Genomic DNA, 21,358 nt, shown 5'->3' on the forward strand with positions numbered 1-21,358 from the left:
AAACTATTCTATTCTTCACTTTGTAAAGTTATTAACATGAACAAAAACACAATGTATATACTATAAAGTTGTTTCAGTTAACAATAAAAAAAAAAAATGATTTAAAAAGTGTGCATAAGGAAGCAGCTCAAACACAGGGTTGGGGACAGTCGCATTGTTTATTCCCATGCAGTAACGTCCACATTTTGTTCAATGAAAATGTACCTAGTAAACATTTCTGAAAAATCTATATGGCCAAAATAAATAAATGTGACTTCAAAACGTTTTATATGAGCTCAAACATGTAGTACAAATTCAGTTATTAGTTTACTTATAGATCTAAAAAGTAAAATGTAGTTGTAAAAACAGTTACTAGTTGAAAAAAGGACAACATGACAGTTCTATTGTTCAAACTGACAAAGTAGAGCAAGTTCTACCAATGAATAGTATCCCAATTACTAGTTATTGAAGCAGTATTTAATGGCATTGAAAAGTATTTTTAAAAGATTCGAGGTTCAATTTAAGGTTCAACTTCCTTTTATCTACCATCGAATTCTACTCCTGTGTTGTAACGAGTCATTACTGGCCACGAAGTAAAAAAACAAAAAGAGTCTATAACATTCATCGGAGGGCAACCTCACCAGTTGTCACTTGAGAAAACCATCACAGTATACATTTCCAGTTTGTCTGATTGAGCATACGGTTTACCTATAAGAAGATATAACCAAAGGGTATAACCTACTGCATCCTAAATGTTACTAGTCAAACTACAGCTGGAAAGCAGTTTTTAAACGAGCCCCAGGATTACTACAAGCAATGGATATGAGCCTGGGCAACACTAAGCAGCTCCTCACATAGCTGGCACAGTCTTTGTTAGTTGGTACACTTTCTGTCTGCCTGCGAGGGCTGCAAAGAGGAATCATGTTCGTGTAATGCTCCGGTGGGACTGTTGTGGGAAACCACTAGTGCATCCAGCGGATTGGGGCAGGCGACTGGGTTGACCTGGCACTGAACCGTGTTCAAAACAGCGGCGTTAGAACTAATGAGTAGCTTGGATGCCACATTGGTGTGCATACCTAAGGATGCGGTCTGCAGACGGTGCTTTCCAAGAGCTTGATTGGGCGTAACGGCGGGCGGGTGGGTCGTGTCGTTTGTCTTCAGTGATGCGATTGGTTGAGCTGAAGCAATGGTTACACTGCTGCTGGATGAAGGTGCTGTGACCACAGGTGCCGTTTCAAATGTGTTGAAAGTGCTTCCGATCGGTGGAACTGTAGCAACGGGCAGCGTCTGCATCCTAGACGCTACACTTATGATAGGTGGGACAGCCACTGTTGGCAATACCTGTGTCCGTGCGCCAGCGAGCACCGGTTGCATGACTGCAGGCACCGTTTTTCTGACCAATGTGCCGTCTTGATGCGTTACCGTGTGCACTGAAGCCCGCGATGGAGCGGTGGACGGGGATGCGATTCCAACTGCCGTCTGCTGGGGCTGCATGCCTGGGCCCGGGGTTGTCATTGAAACCACCTGCTGGGCAACAGAAGAATGCAAAGCTGGTGTGCCCGCTAACACGGGAGCTGCAGCTGAGGAGAGGGGTGGCATGACGGGGCTGGGCAGGGCAACAGCTAAAGGGCTGGATAAAACAGGCGAAATGGTGGATGAACATTCAACTGGCGTGGGTGTACCAGCAGCTAACCTGATTGTAGCCAAGGCTGAGCCGAGAGCAGGGGCACGGGTTGCTGCTGGGGAAACTAGGGCTGGTACACTGCCTAACCGTGGCGGGGATGAGACCAGAGTGGGTGTGCCTACAGGTGGGGATAGAAAGTTACCAGCCTGTGCAGCTGGCAGTCGAGGCAGAGCAGACACTACATTTGTTTTACTGGGTGACCACGTTGAGCCCAAGCCCGGCGTTCCCATTAGCCGGACCGGCGTGACATTTGGAGAGGTTGCAAGCAGTGATGGACCAACAGCAGGTGTACATGCTGCAAAAGGAGAACTTATTACTGGCACACCGGGCATCCTGGCTGGGGACTCGGGTAAAACCGGTGCTCGAGGAGATACAGTGACATGACTTGCCCCTTGGGGAGGTACTGATGCACCAGCGCTGGTAGCACTGGCAGTAGGCACTTGTTGTGGTGCGGGGCTGGAGATGATAAGGACATGGCTGCCTGGACCCAAACCCTGTGGAGGGACTACAAAACGTGCATTGTTAAGGACGATCTGTGTGCCGGCAGCAAGAGGCGTAGAGGTGTTGATGACTATCCTCTGCTGGATCGTGCCAGCAGCAGAAGTGGTGATTGGGATATTGGTGGTTGTTGCAGAAGAGACGGGTGTTTTGGTTTTACTGTGAGCTAGTTGAGAGGGTGATAAAAAGGAAGTGGTTTCCTCACCAGCGCCACTTTGGATATTTGAAGGATGACGGACAAGAGCGGGTGTGGAGGTCTGGGCCGGGCTACTCTGCCCGCTAGTAGTTACCTGAGCAGGACAGTTGCTGGACAGTATACTCGAAGGCGCACAAAGGTCCTTCTTGATCACGTTTCCTGCCTGCAGAACGGCAGCAGCAGATGTGGATGTGGAAGAACCTGGTTGGGAGATCATGGAGAAGGAAGGGATACCCTTGAGCTGACAGCTGGTGATCAGGGAAGAGTTGGAGGCAAGCTGGGCAGAACTCGTAAGAGGGGTCAGTCCAGTGGTGGCGGCGGCTGTCGGACGGCCTGTATCTGAGGCAGACACCGGGGTGCTCTTGGGAGGATAACGTGACAGGGCACCTATCGTCTGTCCAATGGTTGTTCTCTTCCCTGACAGCTGGATGTGAACACCTGGAGACACACACATAAGAGATATTTCATTCAATAGCTCAACGTTGATCCCAGGCCGGAATTTAGGGTTATTAGTATTATCGCTTTAATACATTTAGACTACTAAATACTGTAGCATCTAAAAAAACATAGCTTCACATACATTCATCCAACTACATTATGAATTCAACATTCATGTCCCATTGCTGCAAAATGTACAGACAAACATATACGGCAGACATGATGAGAATACCGTAAAAACATCGCATTAAACAAACCCACCTGAGGGCAGAGTGATGTTCTTGACCTTGGACAATGCTTCTGAGCTGACGACAGGTTGTCCCGAGCTTAATCCCATCTTCAGAGTCGGACTAGATAATGAAGTGGTCAGCAGCTGTCCACTCGCCCCTGTTGCTATTGCCTGTTTTGGAGTACTTCCCACAGAGGTGGTGGTGGACGATGTTGCTGCTGGCTGGCTGATAAACATGACTCTTGAAGTAGGAAGTGATTTTGCGTAAGAGGGCGTAGCTTTTGATAAGGCTACATTTGGGGTGGAGGAAGAAGAGGGCGTAACGAGGATGAATTTAGTGACTTGGGATCTCTCGTCGGTACTTGCCCGCTTCATACCAGTCTTGCTGATGAACTCCGCTTGTTTGAGAACACCAGAATTACTCAGTGATGGGATGACAACAGTGTTTTTTACTAGTGAAGCTTGAAAATGAGAACCAGCTGTAGAACCCGCTGCGGGGTTGGAGCCTTGCCTTGTAGTCTGGCTTCCTGGGCCTGTAACAGGAACGCTACCAGTGACAGCAGCGAGCATGGGAGTTGTGAGACTGGAAGGGGACTTTAATAGTGAAGGAACCTGCTTCTGAGGCTGGGCCACCGAGATACTCGTCACTGCTGGGAACGTGCAAGGGGAAGTCTGAGAGGCAGCGGAAGGAGAGAGAGTCTGTGACGTCTTGGAGACGAGGAAGGCTTTTAACTGAGGTGAGATGGTGATAACTGGACTGGTGGGCAAAGAACCGAGGGCATTCAGGTCCGAGGACGTCTGGACTTTAACGATGGCCGTGTTGCCTCCTCTAGTTGTTACCAGGATGGACTGCGAGTCACGGATACACACAGTCTTAAGCTCCTGTTTAGGGTCTGTGGATTTGATAGGCTCAGTAGAAACTGCACCAGAAGGAGTAGTGATGTGTGAGGGGGGGACACTTTGGGGTGTGCTAGCTCGGGGACTGCAGGCGTGGGGCCCCTTGAGCGCTGCTGTGTTTAGGGCCCCCTGTTGCAGACGAGGGGAAACAGAAGGAGAGGGTGTCCTCGCCGTCCGGGCATCTTTTAGGGGGGCCACCTGCTGAACAGGGATTCTGTTTTCGGAAATGGTGAACCCAGGCACATTGGTGGACATACAGAAGGGGCTGGCCACTTTAGAAACTGGGGCCGGGGTGACCTTAGACTGTTGATGTGAAGGAGGCGCCTCTTCTTCAGCTTTGTGAATGAGAAAGTTAGAAGGCAGAATCACCAATTGCTGCCTAATCTTCTCCCCGGTGTTCTGGTCCACGACCGGATGAACCGAAATCTTGACCGGGCTGCCGCCGTCTTTCCTTACAAGGTGACCCAGCCCCTCGGGTACTTTGTACACCACTTGGACAGGACTTTTTGTCACAGTCTGGGTAGTTTTTGCCTGTGGTGATTTAGGAAGAGCTGCCATCCCGGTAGCCATCCCTGGCTGTCGTCCTTGTGCCTGCGTTTGTTGCGAGTTCTGCTGGGAACGTGATGGAGAGCTTTGTGCTTTTGAGAGTTTTGTAGTAGTCACTGTAGAGGTAGGCAGGGAGACCAAAGACCCTTTGCGCTGTCCATCTATGATGTTGATCCCTGTAAAATCAGCAGGCCGTTTCATTAAGGTCACTTTGTTTCCCACACTCTTAGCTAGTAGGGTGGGGATGGGCGTGTAGCCCTTAGGTAGTCCAGTGGTGGGATGGAGGATGGGGGTTCTGGGTGACAGTGAAGCCGGGGCTGTCACCCTCGATGTCCGTGCCGAGTCGGAATCCCTGGATTGATTTGATCGTCTCACTTCAGATCTAGATTGTGGCCCAGAGTCAGGGGTCGACGTAACATTAGTGCTGTCAGTCGGACTGGTTTGCAGCAGACTGACATGTTTCTCTGCGCTGACCAGAGGTTGTTTTATGTGGTTGGGAGGTTTGTAGTTCACCGTTCTTTCTCCAGCAGACTCAGCCACAAACTCCCTGGTGTTTCCTGAGAACACCACAGAGAAGTCCGTTAGGGATCAATTAGCCATCTATACAGTGTTTAACAGACAGGTGGTGACATTGATTTCAATTCCTCTTGGACCGTTAAACAAGCTGTGTAAATGCAGCCTTTAGAACCAGCAACACACATTTCTTTATCACTACAATACAGCAACCAAAATTCAAACACTGGATTTAAAGTGAATGACTTTACCTCCACTCCAAAGACCTCTGGGAACCATGTGTTCCAGGTCCTCCTGTTCTGATCGCCCGTAATGATCCGAGAATGAACACGCCTCCTTCCCCAAACCCCTCTCTTCATCATCATCGTCGTCGTCATCATCATCAGAGGATGATGACGACGAAACGCTCTCCTCGCGCACAAAGTTATTGTGGTCGGGGTGCTTCTTGAAATCCTCAAATTCCTTCTTCAAACGAAGCCTGATGCAGAAGCAAGAGAAGAAGAGATAGAGGGTTTGTCTCTAGTCCAGCAACGATTTTATGTCGCAAAAAGCTATTTAATCAAAAATGCGGTCAGTCATATGCGTTGTGCTAGTCAGCTGAGCTCAAACTGCAAAAGTCTATATCCTGATAATAACATGGAAAATTAAATAATTTTTTAAAATTAAAAACAAATCATGATGGTCATCGTTTAAATGTCAAATGAGCTGTACCGGTTCCTTTGGTAGGCCTTAACAAGTTTGGGTTCCCAGGGCGAAAGCTCATTCAGTAGTCTGATTAGAGTGCTGTGGAGGTCTTTCACGGCTTCTCTCCTATAATACCACCGACCCTGTCGATTTAAACATGCAAAGGAAACCTTAGTCAAGTCACCAACATTAAAAAGTGTGACAACATTGTATTCTCTACCAAATAAAGAAGGCTCTCGGGGGCATGTGAGTAAATCCTCTTGGCAGAACTAGGATTGCCACCTACCAATCTCTTCTTGATGCTCTCCAGGTCATCGAGCTCGTCTTCCGTCTTACTGATCAGCTCTCGCAAGTCCTCTAGACTGGTGCACACCAACTACAGAGGAGAAATAACGAACAGAGTAAGTCATTCTTAGTAAAGAAAGAGGAAAAAAGAGGGGGAGAAGAATGGTGAGGCTTAAAAAGGGAAACTGCCTTTTTTCAACCATTTGTTTTTTATGATTACTCAATTAATACATTAAAGATACACTGCTAAAGGAATAAGTGTGTATATTTCAGCATGAGTGGGACTACCTTAAATGATGGCTCAACTGGAGGTTCATCTTTAAGTTTCTTTAAAGGTTCAAGCTTTTTTCCTGTCAACAAGATAACAGTTATGATCATTGAACCAACATGTTATTATTGAAAACTGCATTAAAGCAAATCATGAAAATATCCCATTGTGGCTTTGACTGCTCACTTACAAATGAGTTTGATGCAAGACCAAAAGAAACCGTCGGTCAACACTGAGCTCTTTCTCACCTGTTTTATGTTTTTTCTTCTTGTCTTTTCTTTTGATCGTTCTGGAAACTCTCCGCACGGCGGACTCGGTCGTCTCCGCCGAGGATGGCCTCATCCCGTCGACATGCTGCTGTTGATTGCGCTTTCCTTTCACGCTCGGCAGTTGCTCCTCCTCTCGCTTTTTCTTCCGCTTTTTTTTTTTGGTCCAGATTTTGTCATTCACCCTCTCTTCACTCGAATTCTGAGAACTCTCAGAAGACAACTGTGTCGCTTGCCCTGACGTGCCACAGCAGCAGTCCTGCTCCTCAGATTTAACATCACTGCTTTTGCATCGATTCAAACAGGGAGGTCTTTGGTATTGCTGACTGGGACTTCTTCCCTCCATTTTGACTGCTTTGTTAGGGGAGGCCAGGTTCACCAAGCGAGCAGGTGACCTGCCCGTGTAGCTGTGCTCCCCTACGCTCAGACAGGGCTCCTGTGTCTCTGCTTTGATGGTGCGCATTGAGCTCAATGAGAAGCCCCGCTCCCGTTTCAACGCGAGTCGCTTGGATGGACGCTCCGACTCCACAGTCTCTTCTTTCAAATTCATTTCCACATCACTTCCTCCAACAGGACTAGCGTGTGAAAAGGAGTTAGTGTGAATTTCTAAGTCCAATTTGGAGTCTCCATCAGAGGACCCTGATTCAGACCCCTCCTCCTTCTTCGGCGACCACGATTCAAACATTTTTTTATCTTCCTCTACTTCTCCTTTGAAACCCCCGAGTGTCTCATCAGACTCTCCTGTGTCCACTGAGCCTCCATAACACCCTCTGTCACTTGTAACCCCTTCTTCCTTCGTTCCATCCGACTCCTCACCCTCGCTCCCTGGCTCTATATCGGCTGGTTTGACCCACACAGAAGGGAAAGGGAAAACCGGGGGTGAGCCGGGGCTCTGGCAGTAGATTCTCAGGTCTGCCCCACAGAAATGTGGGAAATGTATATAGCAATTCTCCTTGCCGTCATAGCCCAAAATAGACTCCCTACATTCATGGATGGGCTGGGCTAGGAGGGCCTCCTGCACATATTTATGTGTCTCATACACATGATCACACATCCCCTTCAGAAGCCACACTCGCTGGTGGAAGGGCAGCGAGTGAAAGGGTTTCTCCTCCAAAGGACTCACCTCCCCGAGAGTGCGGAAAAACTGGTGGGAGAGTCCCAACTGCTCAGCCCGACCCGGCTGATCGTGCGAGGCACCGACAGCTCGATACCAGCCCATGACCCGCTGCCTGAGTTCTGACTCCCAGCGGCGGTAAGGCAGGACGGGGCGGCGGTGCAGAGTGGCCCTCCGCTGGGGTGGAGACAGCAGGGAAGACATGATTTTGGACAGGAGGAGGCTGCAGCGGGGCATCAGCAAACAACGCTCAACATCGAAAAATACAATCTCAGGGAGGTTAAGTGCAGTCTGAGCAAGACAGAGGAAGTGCCCTATAGCAGGGAGTTCCCAAAGTGTGTCCACGGTGTGGGGGGAAGCCTGTGTCAGCAAAGTCTGCTCCCACTCTTCCACCTCTTTGGCCGACATTTCCTCCGCTTCTTTCTTCTCAAGCTCACGCTGCCTGAAAAGTCAGAAAATAAAGACATATTCTTGGCTGGTTTACGACAGCAATTTTGAAATCTCTCTCAAATATTCACTCACCTCTTCTCCTCCTTGGCCCTCTGTTGTTCTTCCAGCCGTAGGGCCTGAACCATGACAGACTCATGGCCCCCGACAGTGATGGTAGCCAGGCTACGAGGGGCCAGCCTCCTCCTCGTCGAGGTGCCCCCTGAACCCCGCTCCTCCTCTGCACCGAAACGTCCTTTAGACGTCACCGTCAAAGTAGTCTTCTCTCGTAGCGTCCTGGAGTTTTGACAGACGCAGAGAAAATATGACGTATGATTAAAGTTGATTAACTGTTGGAAGTAAACAGACACCACTGATGTAACCACACAGACAAACATTTGTTCTAAATGCATATATAATTAGCTTGTGGCCATTTTAAAACATGTTACTGAGATTGTTGTATGCTACTGAACAAACTTCCCTTCTCTCATTAATGAAAAACAATACATGTTTACCTGGACAGCAATGTAAGTTTCTGCTCCAGCATGATTTCCAGCTTTTGAGCCTGTTTGGAGATCCAGTGGTCCACTCCACGGTAGCGATAACAGTTCTCCAACATCAGCCGGAAGTCAGCAACAAACTCCGTTATGGTCTCATACTCTCGGTTGATGAACTTCTCCTCCATCCTCCGCAAGCACATCGACTGCCTGAGCTGTGCCTGACCCCAGCCGCGGACCCCTCCAATACCGTGCTGGGCCTCCTGGTGGCCGATGGGATAGAGGAACGGGCCGGTGATCCCTTTGTGCTTGTCCGAGAGAAAGCCTGTGAATATCCTGTACGCTTGTTGGACCTCATAGTTCATATCGTCCTCAAAACTATTGCTGTTGGTGGAAATGCACACCTCGGGCAGAGAGAGGTCACTGTTCGAAAACTCAGTCATGCCATCATTGCTAAGTGCAAGCCGGTCGCCCTCAGCAGCGACATCGCCACTGTCGCCAGGACAGTACAACGCTACCATAGTCTCAACTTCACAGGTGCCATTACTGAGCCCACCCTCCGTTATAATCAAATCAGTGTCTTCAGTGCCGCTGTTCACCCATTTGGATTGTGAAGACATTATGTTGGAGCCGGGCTGCTGGGATGCAAAGTCTTGGTCAGTCACAGTCAGGTGTTGGTTGCGGAACAATGGTTGGTTACAAGCTGCAGTGATTTGGTCTGTCACATCCAACTGATCCATGCTGCAGGCACCTGAAGTGGGTAACAAGTGGCACATCTATGGTGAACATTGATGCTGCAAACAACACTCCGGACAAAGTTTTGATGACAGGGAAAAAACTAAACCAAGACAAATAAACAGAGCTTAGTGAGCATTTCTATTGCGAGGTCCTCAAGACGTGATAGCAGGGAGATGATGCGTTCATACCTAAGTTTGCTGACATTACAATTCCTGGCATGGCAGGTGCTCACATTATTGGACCCACATGATAATCTGAACATTTTTACAACAATGTGATTGTGTCCAAACTACTAGCAGTTAAACTCTCTTTCTCTACCTGCCTGATCTTTGCAAACTTTTAATTGTCCCTGGATCAATGGCTAGCTAGCTTGAAAGCTATTAGCGAGCTAACGGTAGTTAAAACAACAATAAGTAAACAAACTTTGTTCTGCTTGCTCATGGAGAGATCTGCAGCTCACTGCCTTATCACATCCCGTCTCCTGTCACGTGCAAATAAAGACCAAAAGTGACTAGAGGCAGAGCAGGTTAAAACACATACCTCGATGTTTTCAGTGCAGCTCCAGACACGCACCAGGCAAAGACAGCTTTTAGCGAGCTTAGCAGCCTGCCAGCTAGGTTAGCTTGCTATTGTCTCCATTCTGGGGCCTGCAATTGCTGCGTTCGCTGTCCATAATGGAGGAATTGTAGCAATTAAATGTCGAGCAGGTAAAAAGTTATGCAGACCCCTCATGTCGTCAGCGCACGAAGTGATGTCAGTGACAGCAAGACAGCTAAAGGAGCATTAGCCGGGTAACGCTAGCTAGCCGATTGTCCCCGACAAATGCATAACAGTTCATTTTCACTAGCCATCCCGGCTAACCAGCTAGGTTTTCAAAGTTGACAGCCACTTTATGACAAGTAAATTTTAGAGGCAAATTTGCGCCATGTGTCGGATATCTTCTGAACCACTGTAGGCTTTACAAGAAGCTAGTAACCGACTACTACTGCCTGGCTTGTAGACAAACCGTTACTGTTCCGTCCACTTCACTTCCACCCTGCGTGCGCCCGATGCAAATGTGCGCAGCTTGACGTAGCGAGCTGGTCGCGTGTCACACTAAATTGTTATTTTGTTTTTTTTTGGTCTATAGCTGACACATACTCACTTGTATACCTTTACACTGTATTCTTAAGCGTAATGTGATTGTATCACCCATTATCACTGAAAGAGGAGCCTCTCGAGACAGCTCTTATTCGGAAAAAATGCTCATCATCGACAAAAAAACACTGCGCACAACGAGTCAGCAGCATACGATTGTAAACTCTTATTTATAACTTGAGCGATACAGCATATTTCAATTAGTTACAGAAGAGTCTATTTAGCAGCACGCATGACTAGCTTTTAACCGCTAGATGTCGCTAGTCGCTAATGTACCACATACAGATGATGAGTGAAATTTTGTTTCTGCCCCTTGTTTAGCCTCGCAGGTTGCTCTTGGATACAGGTTGTTTTTTAACCGACTCGAAAAACCTCCATCACATGCTTATTCATGTCATGGCTATTTTGAGACTATAATGTGTGTAAATCATATCGCTGGAGGCAGAATTTGTACACTGCTTGGAAATGTTGACTACCTGACAGACTATAACCGCGGTATGAAAGTCCCAAAAATTTATGTTTTGGCCGCTGTATATAGACCTCCACTGCTGAAGGTTGAGGCGGGGGATTAGAGTTGATAATCATCAGATTGGTCTTTTATTACAGCGTTCCTGTACATATATACCACCCCACATTATTTTCATACAACTGCAATGTTGTTGTTTTTAAGTCACATCAGCAAAATGCAGAAAACACAGCATCGGGAAAGCGTGCAGATGTAGGCCTATATAATTATGAAAGAACATTCTTGCCGGTGGCCCCTCAAGGATGTCTCCAGCTGAGACAGTTGTTAATTAAGCAGTTATGCCACGAGATATTCCCTCATGCGCATTGCAGTAGTGTGCATAAATACTTTGAGGGATATGGATAGTGCCAAGCCCATGATGGGGGCTCTAGGGGGGGACTTACAGTGGCTTAGTTCTAGGCTTCTATATCATTTGGGAAAGGCAGATTTATGAGGCAGTTTACAAAAAAATGTATTGGTCTTTTGATTAGTGTATTATAATTCATCCTATCATCATATAGTAACAATATTATATGACATGAAAACATACTCAACTGAGACACTGTATTTCAGTAATTAAGATCAATATTCCTACAATGAAAGATTTTGCTTTACATAAGGAAATGCAATTAATTCAACCATAGTTTTGGGTCAGTTTTGGGTTTTTGGTCACTCTAATCATTTTGACTAGCCATATTTCTTTGGGCCCTCTGCAGTCTACTCAGTGGATACATTGAATATAGGTTCAAACTGTGATTTGTCTGTCCATAGTAAGCTGATATTCTGTGATCCAATTCCAATAGTGCTAACCCTATTGTGATGCTTTAAGAATAGCTTAAGCAACACACCTGTTCATATTCCAGATTGTTATAGACTGCATTAATGTGCACTTGACTATGAAACAAGAAGCAGTTTCAATTTAAATCTGCACACATTTTGATGCTAAGTTTCCAGTTTCTGTTACTAAAGTCTGGTGATTTCTTCTATTTGTATTCAACTGTTGCTCATTTGGCTCATTCTGTCCTTTCTATTGTCAGTGGTTGAATCCTTGGACTGCGTTTTGTTCTCCAACTACAAGACATTACTTTGGTTTTGCAAACCCTTCATACAAAAGAACAAAAGAACATTTATTTGTAAAAGGACTTTCTTCAACCTAAAACCTAAAAGCGTAAAAGACAATTCAAAAATAAAGAGTCGTCCTCTCAGCATACCGTTTCTGTGCGATAGTAAGTTGCACTAAATAAAAGTGCAACGAATCAAAGGCACAGGGGAACGGGAGACATTGACGGGCACATTGGACATTGAAGATAGACAAAAACGTATATAGCTACAAAAAGCAGCTTCACCCTGTTGGGTTCTGACACAAGGTATTAGCTTATACAAGCTGACTGCTTCCTATAGATCTCGGAGGCCTATTAGGTTTATTTTCAGGAATATCAGGCATGTATTTTGGCCCAAGGCCATTAAATGATTTGTAAACAGGCAGCAGCACTTTAAAATCAATTATATAACTACCTGAGCAAATGGGCTAAGCATTTCTGTTTCTTGTTAGCACTGTGGCAGCAGCATTGTGAATGTTGTATGTGAGGACAATAGACATGGGACTTGGTCTACACTACATTTAACCAACAGTGGGTTACCAGTCAAACAAAGTGGTCCCCAGGGTCACTGTGTGATGATTGCTTTGCATTTTTGATTGATTGTGATTTTGTTTGAGAATATAGTAATATGCACTGCTAAAGATCAATGACAGACGACAGAGGCCCTGACTTGAAGCGTCTGTGTCAAAGTCTACTTTTAAAACCTTAATTACCACAGTCGATACTGTGCCTACAATATGTATTGATGAATTTGTGTTTCTTCAAGTTGCCACACAGTGAACCTAAAGGAAAGTATCAAAAGTAAAAGTACTTGTTATGAAGCAGAATGGACCGTGTCAAAATGATATTATCAGGCTACTATATTGACAGAAATAACACATCATAGATAAATAACTTCTGGTCCATGTGTCTTGCACATACATATTATAAGACTGATAAGTGGAACCACTATAATAGCTGCCTACAACTGTGCTGCAAAGGCCTTTAGACGAGGCTATGTATTTATTTGTCTACATTAAAGGGAGAGCTGTGCCTTTAACTGCGAGCTGTGCTCGCTTGAACGTTATTTCGCGAGATTTGCTTGGCGCCGCGACCTCATGTGAGACACCTCCTGCGCGAGCCAGTCCGACGTTACCTCTGCAGAGGAAAACGCAATGGAGCCCTGAATATTTGGCAATTCCATCTCATTTGACCCCAGGAAAAACAGCACTCGTATCCAAAATACGGCTTCATCTGCTATTTATTTGAGGCTTAACAGGGCGGTGCAACAATGTGGATCCAGATTCGCACTATAGACGGGAAGGAGACGCGAACCGTTGAGGATCTTTCGAGATTGACCAAAATTGAGTCTTTACGGTTGAAAATACAGGAGATCTTCAGTGTTAGCCCACCACAGCAGCGCCTATTCTATCGTGGAAAGCAGGTAAACGTGATTTTTGTGTCGCTCCCGTCATGCAACAGTCTGTTTTTGGATGTTTTGGCAGGCTTTTGGTGCTGCTGGAGAGAGTGAGTGGTCGTCCGGTTTTTGTAGCCGTTTCGGACCCATGCGAGCTTCCTGTTTTGATAGGAATTCGCCAATAGTTGTTGCGCAAGAGCCCGGGGTACGCGGTGGAGCCAGCCCCCCGAGAGAAAAACAGCCGTATCGCATGGATGTGTTGGTCGTGTAATAGAACCGTATTGCATTGTTTTGGGTTTGCACTGAGGGAAACCTGCATGCAACACATGTCTCACCTACGTAGACATGTTTGTTTACATTGCCGCGCGAGAGAGAAAAGAGAACATCACCCTCCGTTGTTCCACAATAACCAACGCGCATCACTCACCGACGAGCACTTGTTAAACCGAATTAACGGCGGCTTGATTTACACGTGCAACGGCCATCGTCCATATATATATTTACCAAATTGCGCTTTTCTGTTGTGTGTTTGAAACGTGCAATAAACTGCATTGAGCCCATTAGTGAGCCACCAGGCTCGTGCGTGTGGTGTGTTATGATGATGATGATGATGATGTTAATGATAATTTGAGAGAGAGGAGGGGACTCGTGGCTCCACGTGCCCTGACATCTAAAAAGCAAGTGTAGTGTTTACACACTGGCGTCACTACGGTACGCACACTGTACAGTGAGGACGGACTATAAAGATGGCTACCTGTCTTTTATTATCCTGACAATTCAGTAGTGCACATTGTGTATAACACACCGGTTCAGAAGGACGAGTGTCATGCGTCCTGGGCGTGTTTTGTATTCAACAAAGGACTTTTTCAGATATTAAGTCGTACTTCAGTACCATATGATTTTGATTTGCAAATAACAATAACATAACAATGGGATATTTATATCAACAATATGACATCTTGCAAACATTTTTTATCTCTCTGTTTTAGTTTACATTTAACCCCACCAAAATGAGGGCCATAGTATTAGTATTATTTTTAAGATATCTCTGCTGAACGACCCCACCAACAATTCAATGTGGTTTGGGTTTACTGCACCTGTCTGATTACATCAGTAGTGCGGCCTGAAGAAATGCTCAAGAGTTTGTACCTAAGCTCATATAAGCACTTTGTCTCTCCATATAATCGTATCATGAAAAATTCAAGAAATATTTTTAAATAGTTTTCGAAAAGTATCGTTATCCTTGTAATGTTATGATAATTATACTTTACAATATTGATTTTGTCCTTAGTGCCCATCCCTTCTATGATACTGAATTATATTCTCTTTGCTTATAATGTATCAATCAGGATTTTATTTTCAGTCACACATCATCAGTGTGACTCTGGAAGTTCATTACAGTTAAAACACTAGTGTCATTCTACATCTTACAATATGACTCGAATTGCAGCGAATTGTTAAAAAACCAACAGTGCTCTGGGGAAAATGTGTTTGGGACGGTGTAACAGTGTCACTTTCTTTGGGAGGAAACTAGTGCAAAAAACCACAATTATTGTTCAAGACTAAAATAACATCTTTGGTCTTAATGTTATAACCAGGCTGGAATTAGTATTCACTGTCCTGGTGGGATGGAAATTCCATACTTTTAAATCATTTGTTAGAAATGTGAGGATTCATTTCTTACTGAATGATGATTCATATGCTAGTGTGAACAGATGTTAGTGCACTTTGTCTCTCTCTCTTTCACATAGTGATTGAAGCAAGTTTAATGTTATTAAATGCCAGCAGCTGGGGAAGACGACGGTATGAAAACTGTAATCTGCCATCCTGACACACACACACACACACACACGTGTTTGTGTGTGTCATGGCGGATTGTCGCATGCAGCGTGCATTGCAGCCTCAAAGCCTGTGGTTTATTTTCCTGCACCCTTACATGTAGCGCTGTAATATGACAAGAGTTCATTCTGAATAGAAGTCTGTCTCATTCGCTATTCATGTTCTGTTAATTCAAAGATGTAAACACACAGTATATCAAATAATTAAAATAGAAGAGGCAGACAGGCCCACCGTATTCTAAAGTGTAAAATGTGTGAAGGGTTAGTGAAGGCCTTCACTGTACCAGCTGTTGTTCAGTAATAAGCAGAAGCACTGCTGACAGGACACTGGTGCCATGGTTTATTTAGCATTAAAGCACAACATCACAAAGCTGATATTAACGCAGTGTGACTCAGTCAGGCACATAAGCCTGCAGGAAGCAAGCGGCCCACATGTTGTGTTGATCTGACATTGTTTACATTTAGTCACACTTTCCTTCATTCATGTGTCAGGCAGTACTATAGGCCACGGAATTCCTTATTAAATGGTCTTCTGCATGTTGACGCCGTCTAACCTACTTCCTGTTGTGCAAGTAAAAGATAATGAAGTCACATTCAAGAGCATTCTGAGTCACACAGTCCACAATGGGTCGAGGTTCTTCTCGGTTTGTATGCTGCATATGGAGAGAAAGAAACTACTTCAAGTGTTTTGAATGAGTTTAATTCCTAGAATGCTAATGAATTTCATTTGTCAAAAACAATGTTTTACTTGGCAAACGTAATAGTGGCAAAGCATTATTTGAAAAGAGATATAGTGTTGCACCTTTTTGCACCAGTGGCCTTGGATGCATTTCCCCATATTTTTAATTGTAAACTAGTAGAAAAATATGAGCAATTCCTCCAAAATCAACAGAACCATGCAACTTAAAAACGCCATTTGACAAAGCAAGACTGCTCATCAACAGTAACCATCACAATGTAGTTCATTTACGTTTGCTTAGTTCATGAATTCTCTGTTATGCCGGCTGGAGTTGTCATGTCCTGTTGGAGCTGTGGTTGCGAAGGCTCGGCCTGTGCAGTAAATCCTGTACTTCCTTCATTTCACTGGAAAATAAGTGGGTAGGGTTAATTAAAGGATTTCCATATGTTAAGTAACGCATGGAATCAGCCAGAGACCCGTAGCGTACCGTACACTAGCTTACACACCGCGGCCTGTTAGGATTTAGACTTGTGGCAGAATAACTCAGTCTAATTCCTTTTCAAAATGGCGTCTTGTTTTTCCCTCCAGCTCACTGCGCACGCTGCCTCTCCGGTTCAAAGTCATGCTTGCCCTTGACTCAGAAGGGTCTCGAGCCAGCAGCCACGCAACTTTGCCTCAGTGCTTGTTTGTTTTTTTAATGTTTTTTTGCAATTTGCCCGTGCCCTCCTCATTGTGTCTCTGTTTCACTTCGAGCAACGTCTCACAGACACACTCACACACACACACACACACACACACACACTCACATACACACACAAACACCTTCTACTGTCCTTGCAGCCTTTCGGCTCAACGCCCACTATCACTTGTGGTAGACTTCTCATTTGCTCATTTAAAAAAAATAAAAAAGGTTTGGCCTGTTTATGAAATGGTTTAGAGCTCCACTTGTATTGCGTCCGTGTGCTTCAAATACAAGGCTGCAGCTCACTTGTGTGTGTTTTTTTCCCCCTGCTGGGGCAGCAACATGTTTAAATGGTTGGGCTGTCCTCCGCTGTTAGCCGTCGCCTATTGTTGGGGCTGTAGGAAAGCTTTATTGGCTCGCCTCCTTTCACGCAGACAGTCGCTGTGACCTAGATAGATATCGTCACAATTTGATTAGACATGCATTGACGTCGTGGCTCCTCGATTGATGGGGTTTTCTCCGGGCATTGCCAAGCTGTAGAATTTCACAGAGAATTTTTAGGGGAAGTGGAGTTGGCTGCAGCCATGCATGCGCACAGTCACACCCTCCTTTGACAGATAGGCCGGACAAAGAGCAAAGACAAAGAGAGGAGGCTCTAAACCTCGACTACGACTGCAAGCTTTCTGACACTCCCGCATGTTTTCAAAGTTTCGCCACACCTTCTCATAGAAGCTTTTAGCCTGCGTCGTGGTCAAATGTCCAACCTGTCTACTGTCAGCTCTTACATCTTGCATCGTGAATAGTAGGGTTTCTAGTTTTATAGCTCAGATTACTGGAGGACTGTCCAGGTTAATAAACCCAACTGTCTCACGTTTCTTGAGTTTGGGCTTCTTGTGTCAATAATGGCACATGTGTCCAGGTAATATACATATAACAATAACATTTTGGTCATTTCATAACCAAAAACAAAATAAAACTATGATCAGTTGTGAAACAAAATACAAAAACAACAGAAAAGATTGTTGTCTTTACGCCAAACTCAATAAGTTATATGGTTAAAAAAGACTGGGTTTATAATTCAAATGTCGAAACCAGCGTCAAATAATAAAAAGAGCTGCATACAGAAGCAAAAAGCAGCCTTTGTCACCTTTCCAGGTAATTTGTGCTAATTAACAGTGGAGCCTTTTTTTTTGGTGGAAGGTCGACTGTGGGCATGAATGAGGGATAAAAGAACAGAGATGGAAGCTTGGTAGATGGGAGGCACACAGACACACCCCATGTCATTGTTTTTTTGGAAATCTGACCTATTTTGCTCAGCTCCTTGCTAAGACTGCCTGTGGGCGGAGACGAGGGCGATGAAGAAATCGTGTAGGAGTAAAAGGTCCGGATGGCCTGCCTGAAGTATGAAATCCCCTCTCCACCAGCAGCGCGGGTCCAGCTTGGGTTTCCACACAGTTAAGCCCTTTTGTGAGAACTAAGCACTGATATATTAAATGGGCCGCCATGATTTCTTTCTCTTTTGATTTTTTCATTTAATGGCTAAATGTATTCTCTCAGTGCTATGCAGCCATAGATACCTTGGTGTTGCTTAGTTAGTTTGATTTCAGAATGATTTCTGCATCCAGTGCTTTTTAAAGCCTTACAATTAGATCCTGTGTGACAGCATGGTACAATAATAACACTTATTATAGCCAAATCTCTATGCTTTTAAAGTATCTCAGCAGCCACAGGTCTTTGTCTTTGACGTTCTTTCTGACATTAAACTTTGGTTCCTGTTACAATAAGCAATTAGTATTTGAAAGACTCCCTGTCCAAACAGAGAAATGAGAGGTGTTCATTTTATTTCACTCAACGATGTGACAACCCCACACACACACACACACACGCGCACACACACACATCATTGCCATGCCGAGGATTTTTGACTCTGATTGGTTTTAGTCTTTTGAGAAAGCTTCGAGTTAATAGTCTCTGGTTTGTCTTGAGCTTTGTTGAGATGTGCGCTCGGGTCTCTCTGAAACACGCATTTCACCGAGTCACACAATGAAGATACCAGAATGTGTTTGTTTTTTTCTGATCTGCATTATTTATGACGAAGGAGAAAATGTCATATCCTTGATGTTATTCATTCTGCACGCTACGGAAAGTCAACAAGACAACATTTCTGCCAAAGAGCTCGTGACCTTCGTCAATATATCGAGCATTCCTTCTGACATTGCCTGTTTTAGATGGCGGTTCTTTGTTTGGGGGGGATTATTCAGCCGGTTATTACTGATGTCAGGGCTGTCGCACCTCGCAGCGAGAGGCTGATCACACAAAGAAGGCGCTGTGGAAAGCGGGCACCGCTTCGATACCATTTCTGTGGTTTTGGTGCGGTGAACAGAATTCTACTGTATGTTGTTGTGATGCTCGGAGGGGGGGGGTCTGTCTGCATAATTCTCCGTCCCATCTACCCAGTACTTCTCTTCTTACAGGTCCTACCAGCAATCGTGTAGTCTATGTGGGATGTTGTCTAGTCAGTGTGTTTGTTCGCCTTGCTTTTCTTAACGCAGGATCAAGTAGCAAAAGACAGAGCAGACTAGACCGAGACTAAATCAAAGATTAGTTTAGGCAGAGACGCAGACAAAGAAATGCTGAGATAGACCACCACAGAAACACAGATAGGTGAGTGTGTAGCCACCGCTGTATGGCTGTGTTTGCACCGCTGCTCCTCTGATCTAAATTTCATGAGACTATTAAAAACAAGGAGGGATGGGGGGGAAATTGCGCTCGCTCCCTCTACCGCTCTCCTCCTCCTCGCTGTCAAACAACGAAGACGAGGAGGGAGCGCGAGTGAGAGCGGCGGCCATGCTCGCCCCTCCAGTACAATGGGGCTTGTGGGGTTGATGGCTGAAAATGAATCGCTGATGTCTGTAATGAGTTGGCGGGCCCCGCCATGAGCTCCGTTCCTCAGGCGGTAGCTGCACTGTGTACTTAGCAGAGGATCGGTTGTGGTAGAAGATTAAAATACGGGGTTCTAACGGGCCCTCATCGCTTCTTTTTGAGAGAACAGTTTTCTGATGGCCGTCCGCCGTGCTGCTTGAAAGGGTCGCGCTGATGATGGTGGTGGTGGTGGTGGTGTCGACAGAGATTGTGTACATGATTCAGGTTCACGGGGGTGGGGGGGTGCTCTCTTCTGGTTGTCATAGCAACCCAGTCATTTCTTTCCTCCAGCTACGTCTCCTATCACTTAAATTCATGCATTCGTTTCTTTTATTTCTTTTTTCCTTTTATTTCTTGGGAGAAAACCTGGTGTGGGATATGCGCGAGTGAAGCTGCAGTTCAGCCCCCATTTCTGTTGGACTGGAAATGTGAAACCAATTCAAATGCGCTGGTTCAGTAGTAACAGCTTACCAATCATGAGTGCCAATTGTTCCATTGTTTCCCCCTTAATAATCATTTTTTAAAAATCAGTTCAGAGGTTCACTTCGCATTTAATCGCATTGGCTCATTTGAGAACGGAGCATATGTTGTTGCTGTGGACTCCCAATGCAGCGTCCTGAAACATCGCTGTTGCATTCAAAGGCTCGTGGATTTATTGAAGTGCCGCATGTGTGTGTATTTTAATGTCCTCTGTATGCTGTTGAGTGGAGTAGCAATACATAATTGTTTTCTCTCACTGCGCTCAATGTTGTCCTCTGTCTTCCGCGTTCTTTGTTTGTCCTTGACAAGCAGCCGGGTGTGTTTGTCTGAGGGCAGTCCGTGGCTCAGCGGTGTTCATATCACATGGATGTCTATTATTAGGAAAGAAAATTGGGAGAAAACTTAATGAAGGATGCCTTGATAAATATTTGTGCACTTGTCCAAATGCACCATCTTTGGGCAAATTGATGCCATGGTGAAGCACAATACAATTGTTGATGCAATCACTCGTTGACTGAAAATGTGATGGTTAATTGTTGTATTTAATTGCTTAAAATATCAAAATAAACGGAATAATTTTGGGGGTTATGACTAGAAATGAGAACAAGCCATTTGAAGACTAAATACTAAGAGTATTGTAAAATAATTATGTGTTGCAGCACTGCGTTCAATTCTAGCGTTTTGCGTCTGTAAGGCTGTGTCGATCCATTCACGTCAGTGGCTCTTCTGTATTTGTACCTCTTCAGATGGAAGATGGCCAGACGCTGTTTGACTACAGCGTGGGACTCAACGACATCGTCCAGCTGCTGATTCGCTCACAGGCCGACGCTCCGGACAGCCCCGCCGCCAAGGACTCCTCCGGCGTGGCCTGCGGTTCGGGCCCCCCCTCTGACTCCAGGTCAGAAAGCCGCAACTCGCCAGCTCCCGCCTCCCCCGTTGCTATGGAAACCTCCACCAACACAGACAATGACGGTAGCAGCGTCACCACCGGCAGCGTTAACGAAACCAAGCCGGACGCCGGCGCCACCAGTAACTCGGCCAGTACCAAAAATGGGTTCAAGTCCTCCAGTCCGGCGTCGGACACCCAGCCGCCCACATCCAGCAGAAACACACTCGTCAACCCAGGAATTGGTGTGTACAAGGTGAGGATGAGAGGGTTCATATTTGGGAAGAATTTGGAAGGTTTTGCATGAAACTGGTCTGACGGAGCATTTAATGCCCTACAGGCCGAGTCACTGCAAGAGATTCTTTATTCTTATCTTGTGCTCCACGACTGTAGAAAACGCCAAACCACCCTGTAAATCTGAAGTCCACTTAATAACTGTATTAGATGTTGAAAAAGTGATGCGTTATTGGTTTAG

General features: G+C 45.4%; 2 protein-coding genes across 5 annotated transcripts in view; one reads left to right on the forward strand and one right to left on the reverse strand.

Moving 5' to 3' along the window:
- Positions 1 to 139: 139 nt before the first annotated feature.
- On the reverse strand, positions 140 to 10,309 carry brd10 (bromodomain containing 10). Of its 2 annotated transcripts, none has more exons than XM_076086437.1 (10): positions 9,799 to 10,309; positions 8,539 to 9,271; positions 8,120 to 8,320; positions 6,466 to 8,039; positions 6,238 to 6,299; positions 5,951 to 6,040; positions 5,692 to 5,807; positions 5,232 to 5,458; positions 3,057 to 5,024; positions 140 to 2,795 (listed from the first exon to the last, which is right to left on the reverse strand). In XM_076086437.1, the coding sequence occupies exons 2-10, from the start codon at positions 9,258 to 9,260 to the stop codon at positions 853 to 855; spliced, it is 6,903 nt and encodes a 2,300-aa protein (XP_075942552.1). In that variant the 5' UTR covers positions 9,261 to 9,271; positions 9,799 to 10,309; the 3' UTR covers positions 140 to 852. The 2 variants fall into 2 exon arrangements, with proteins under 2 accessions (XP_075942552.1, XP_075942562.1); XM_076086447.1 differs by having other exon boundaries at positions 9,682 to 9,809.
- uhrf2 (ubiquitin like with PHD and ring finger domains 2) overlaps positions 9,826 to 21,358 on the forward strand; it is a 32,078-nt gene continuing 20,545 nt past the window's right edge. The window contains exons 1-2 of one of the 3 annotated variants that reach the window (XM_076086477.1): positions 9,826 to 9,965; positions 20,744 to 21,139. In XM_076086477.1, the coding sequence (XP_075942592.1) occupies positions 20,744 to 21,139 (396 nt within the window). In that variant the 5' untranslated portion in view covers positions 9,826 to 9,965. Of the gene's footprint in view, positions 9,966 to 13,088; positions 13,424 to 20,743; positions 21,140 to 21,358 lie in introns of those variants that run through there. The other 2 variants (XM_076086458.1, XM_076086467.1) reach the window with 2 other exon arrangements.

Source organism: Anarhichas minor, unplaced genomic scaffold (genome assembly GCF_050575085.1).
Source record: "Anarhichas minor isolate MPS153535 unplaced genomic scaffold, ASM5057508v1 ptg000002l, whole genome shotgun sequence".
NCBI lineage: Eukaryota > Metazoa > Chordata > Actinopteri > Perciformes > Anarhichadidae > Anarhichas > Anarhichas minor.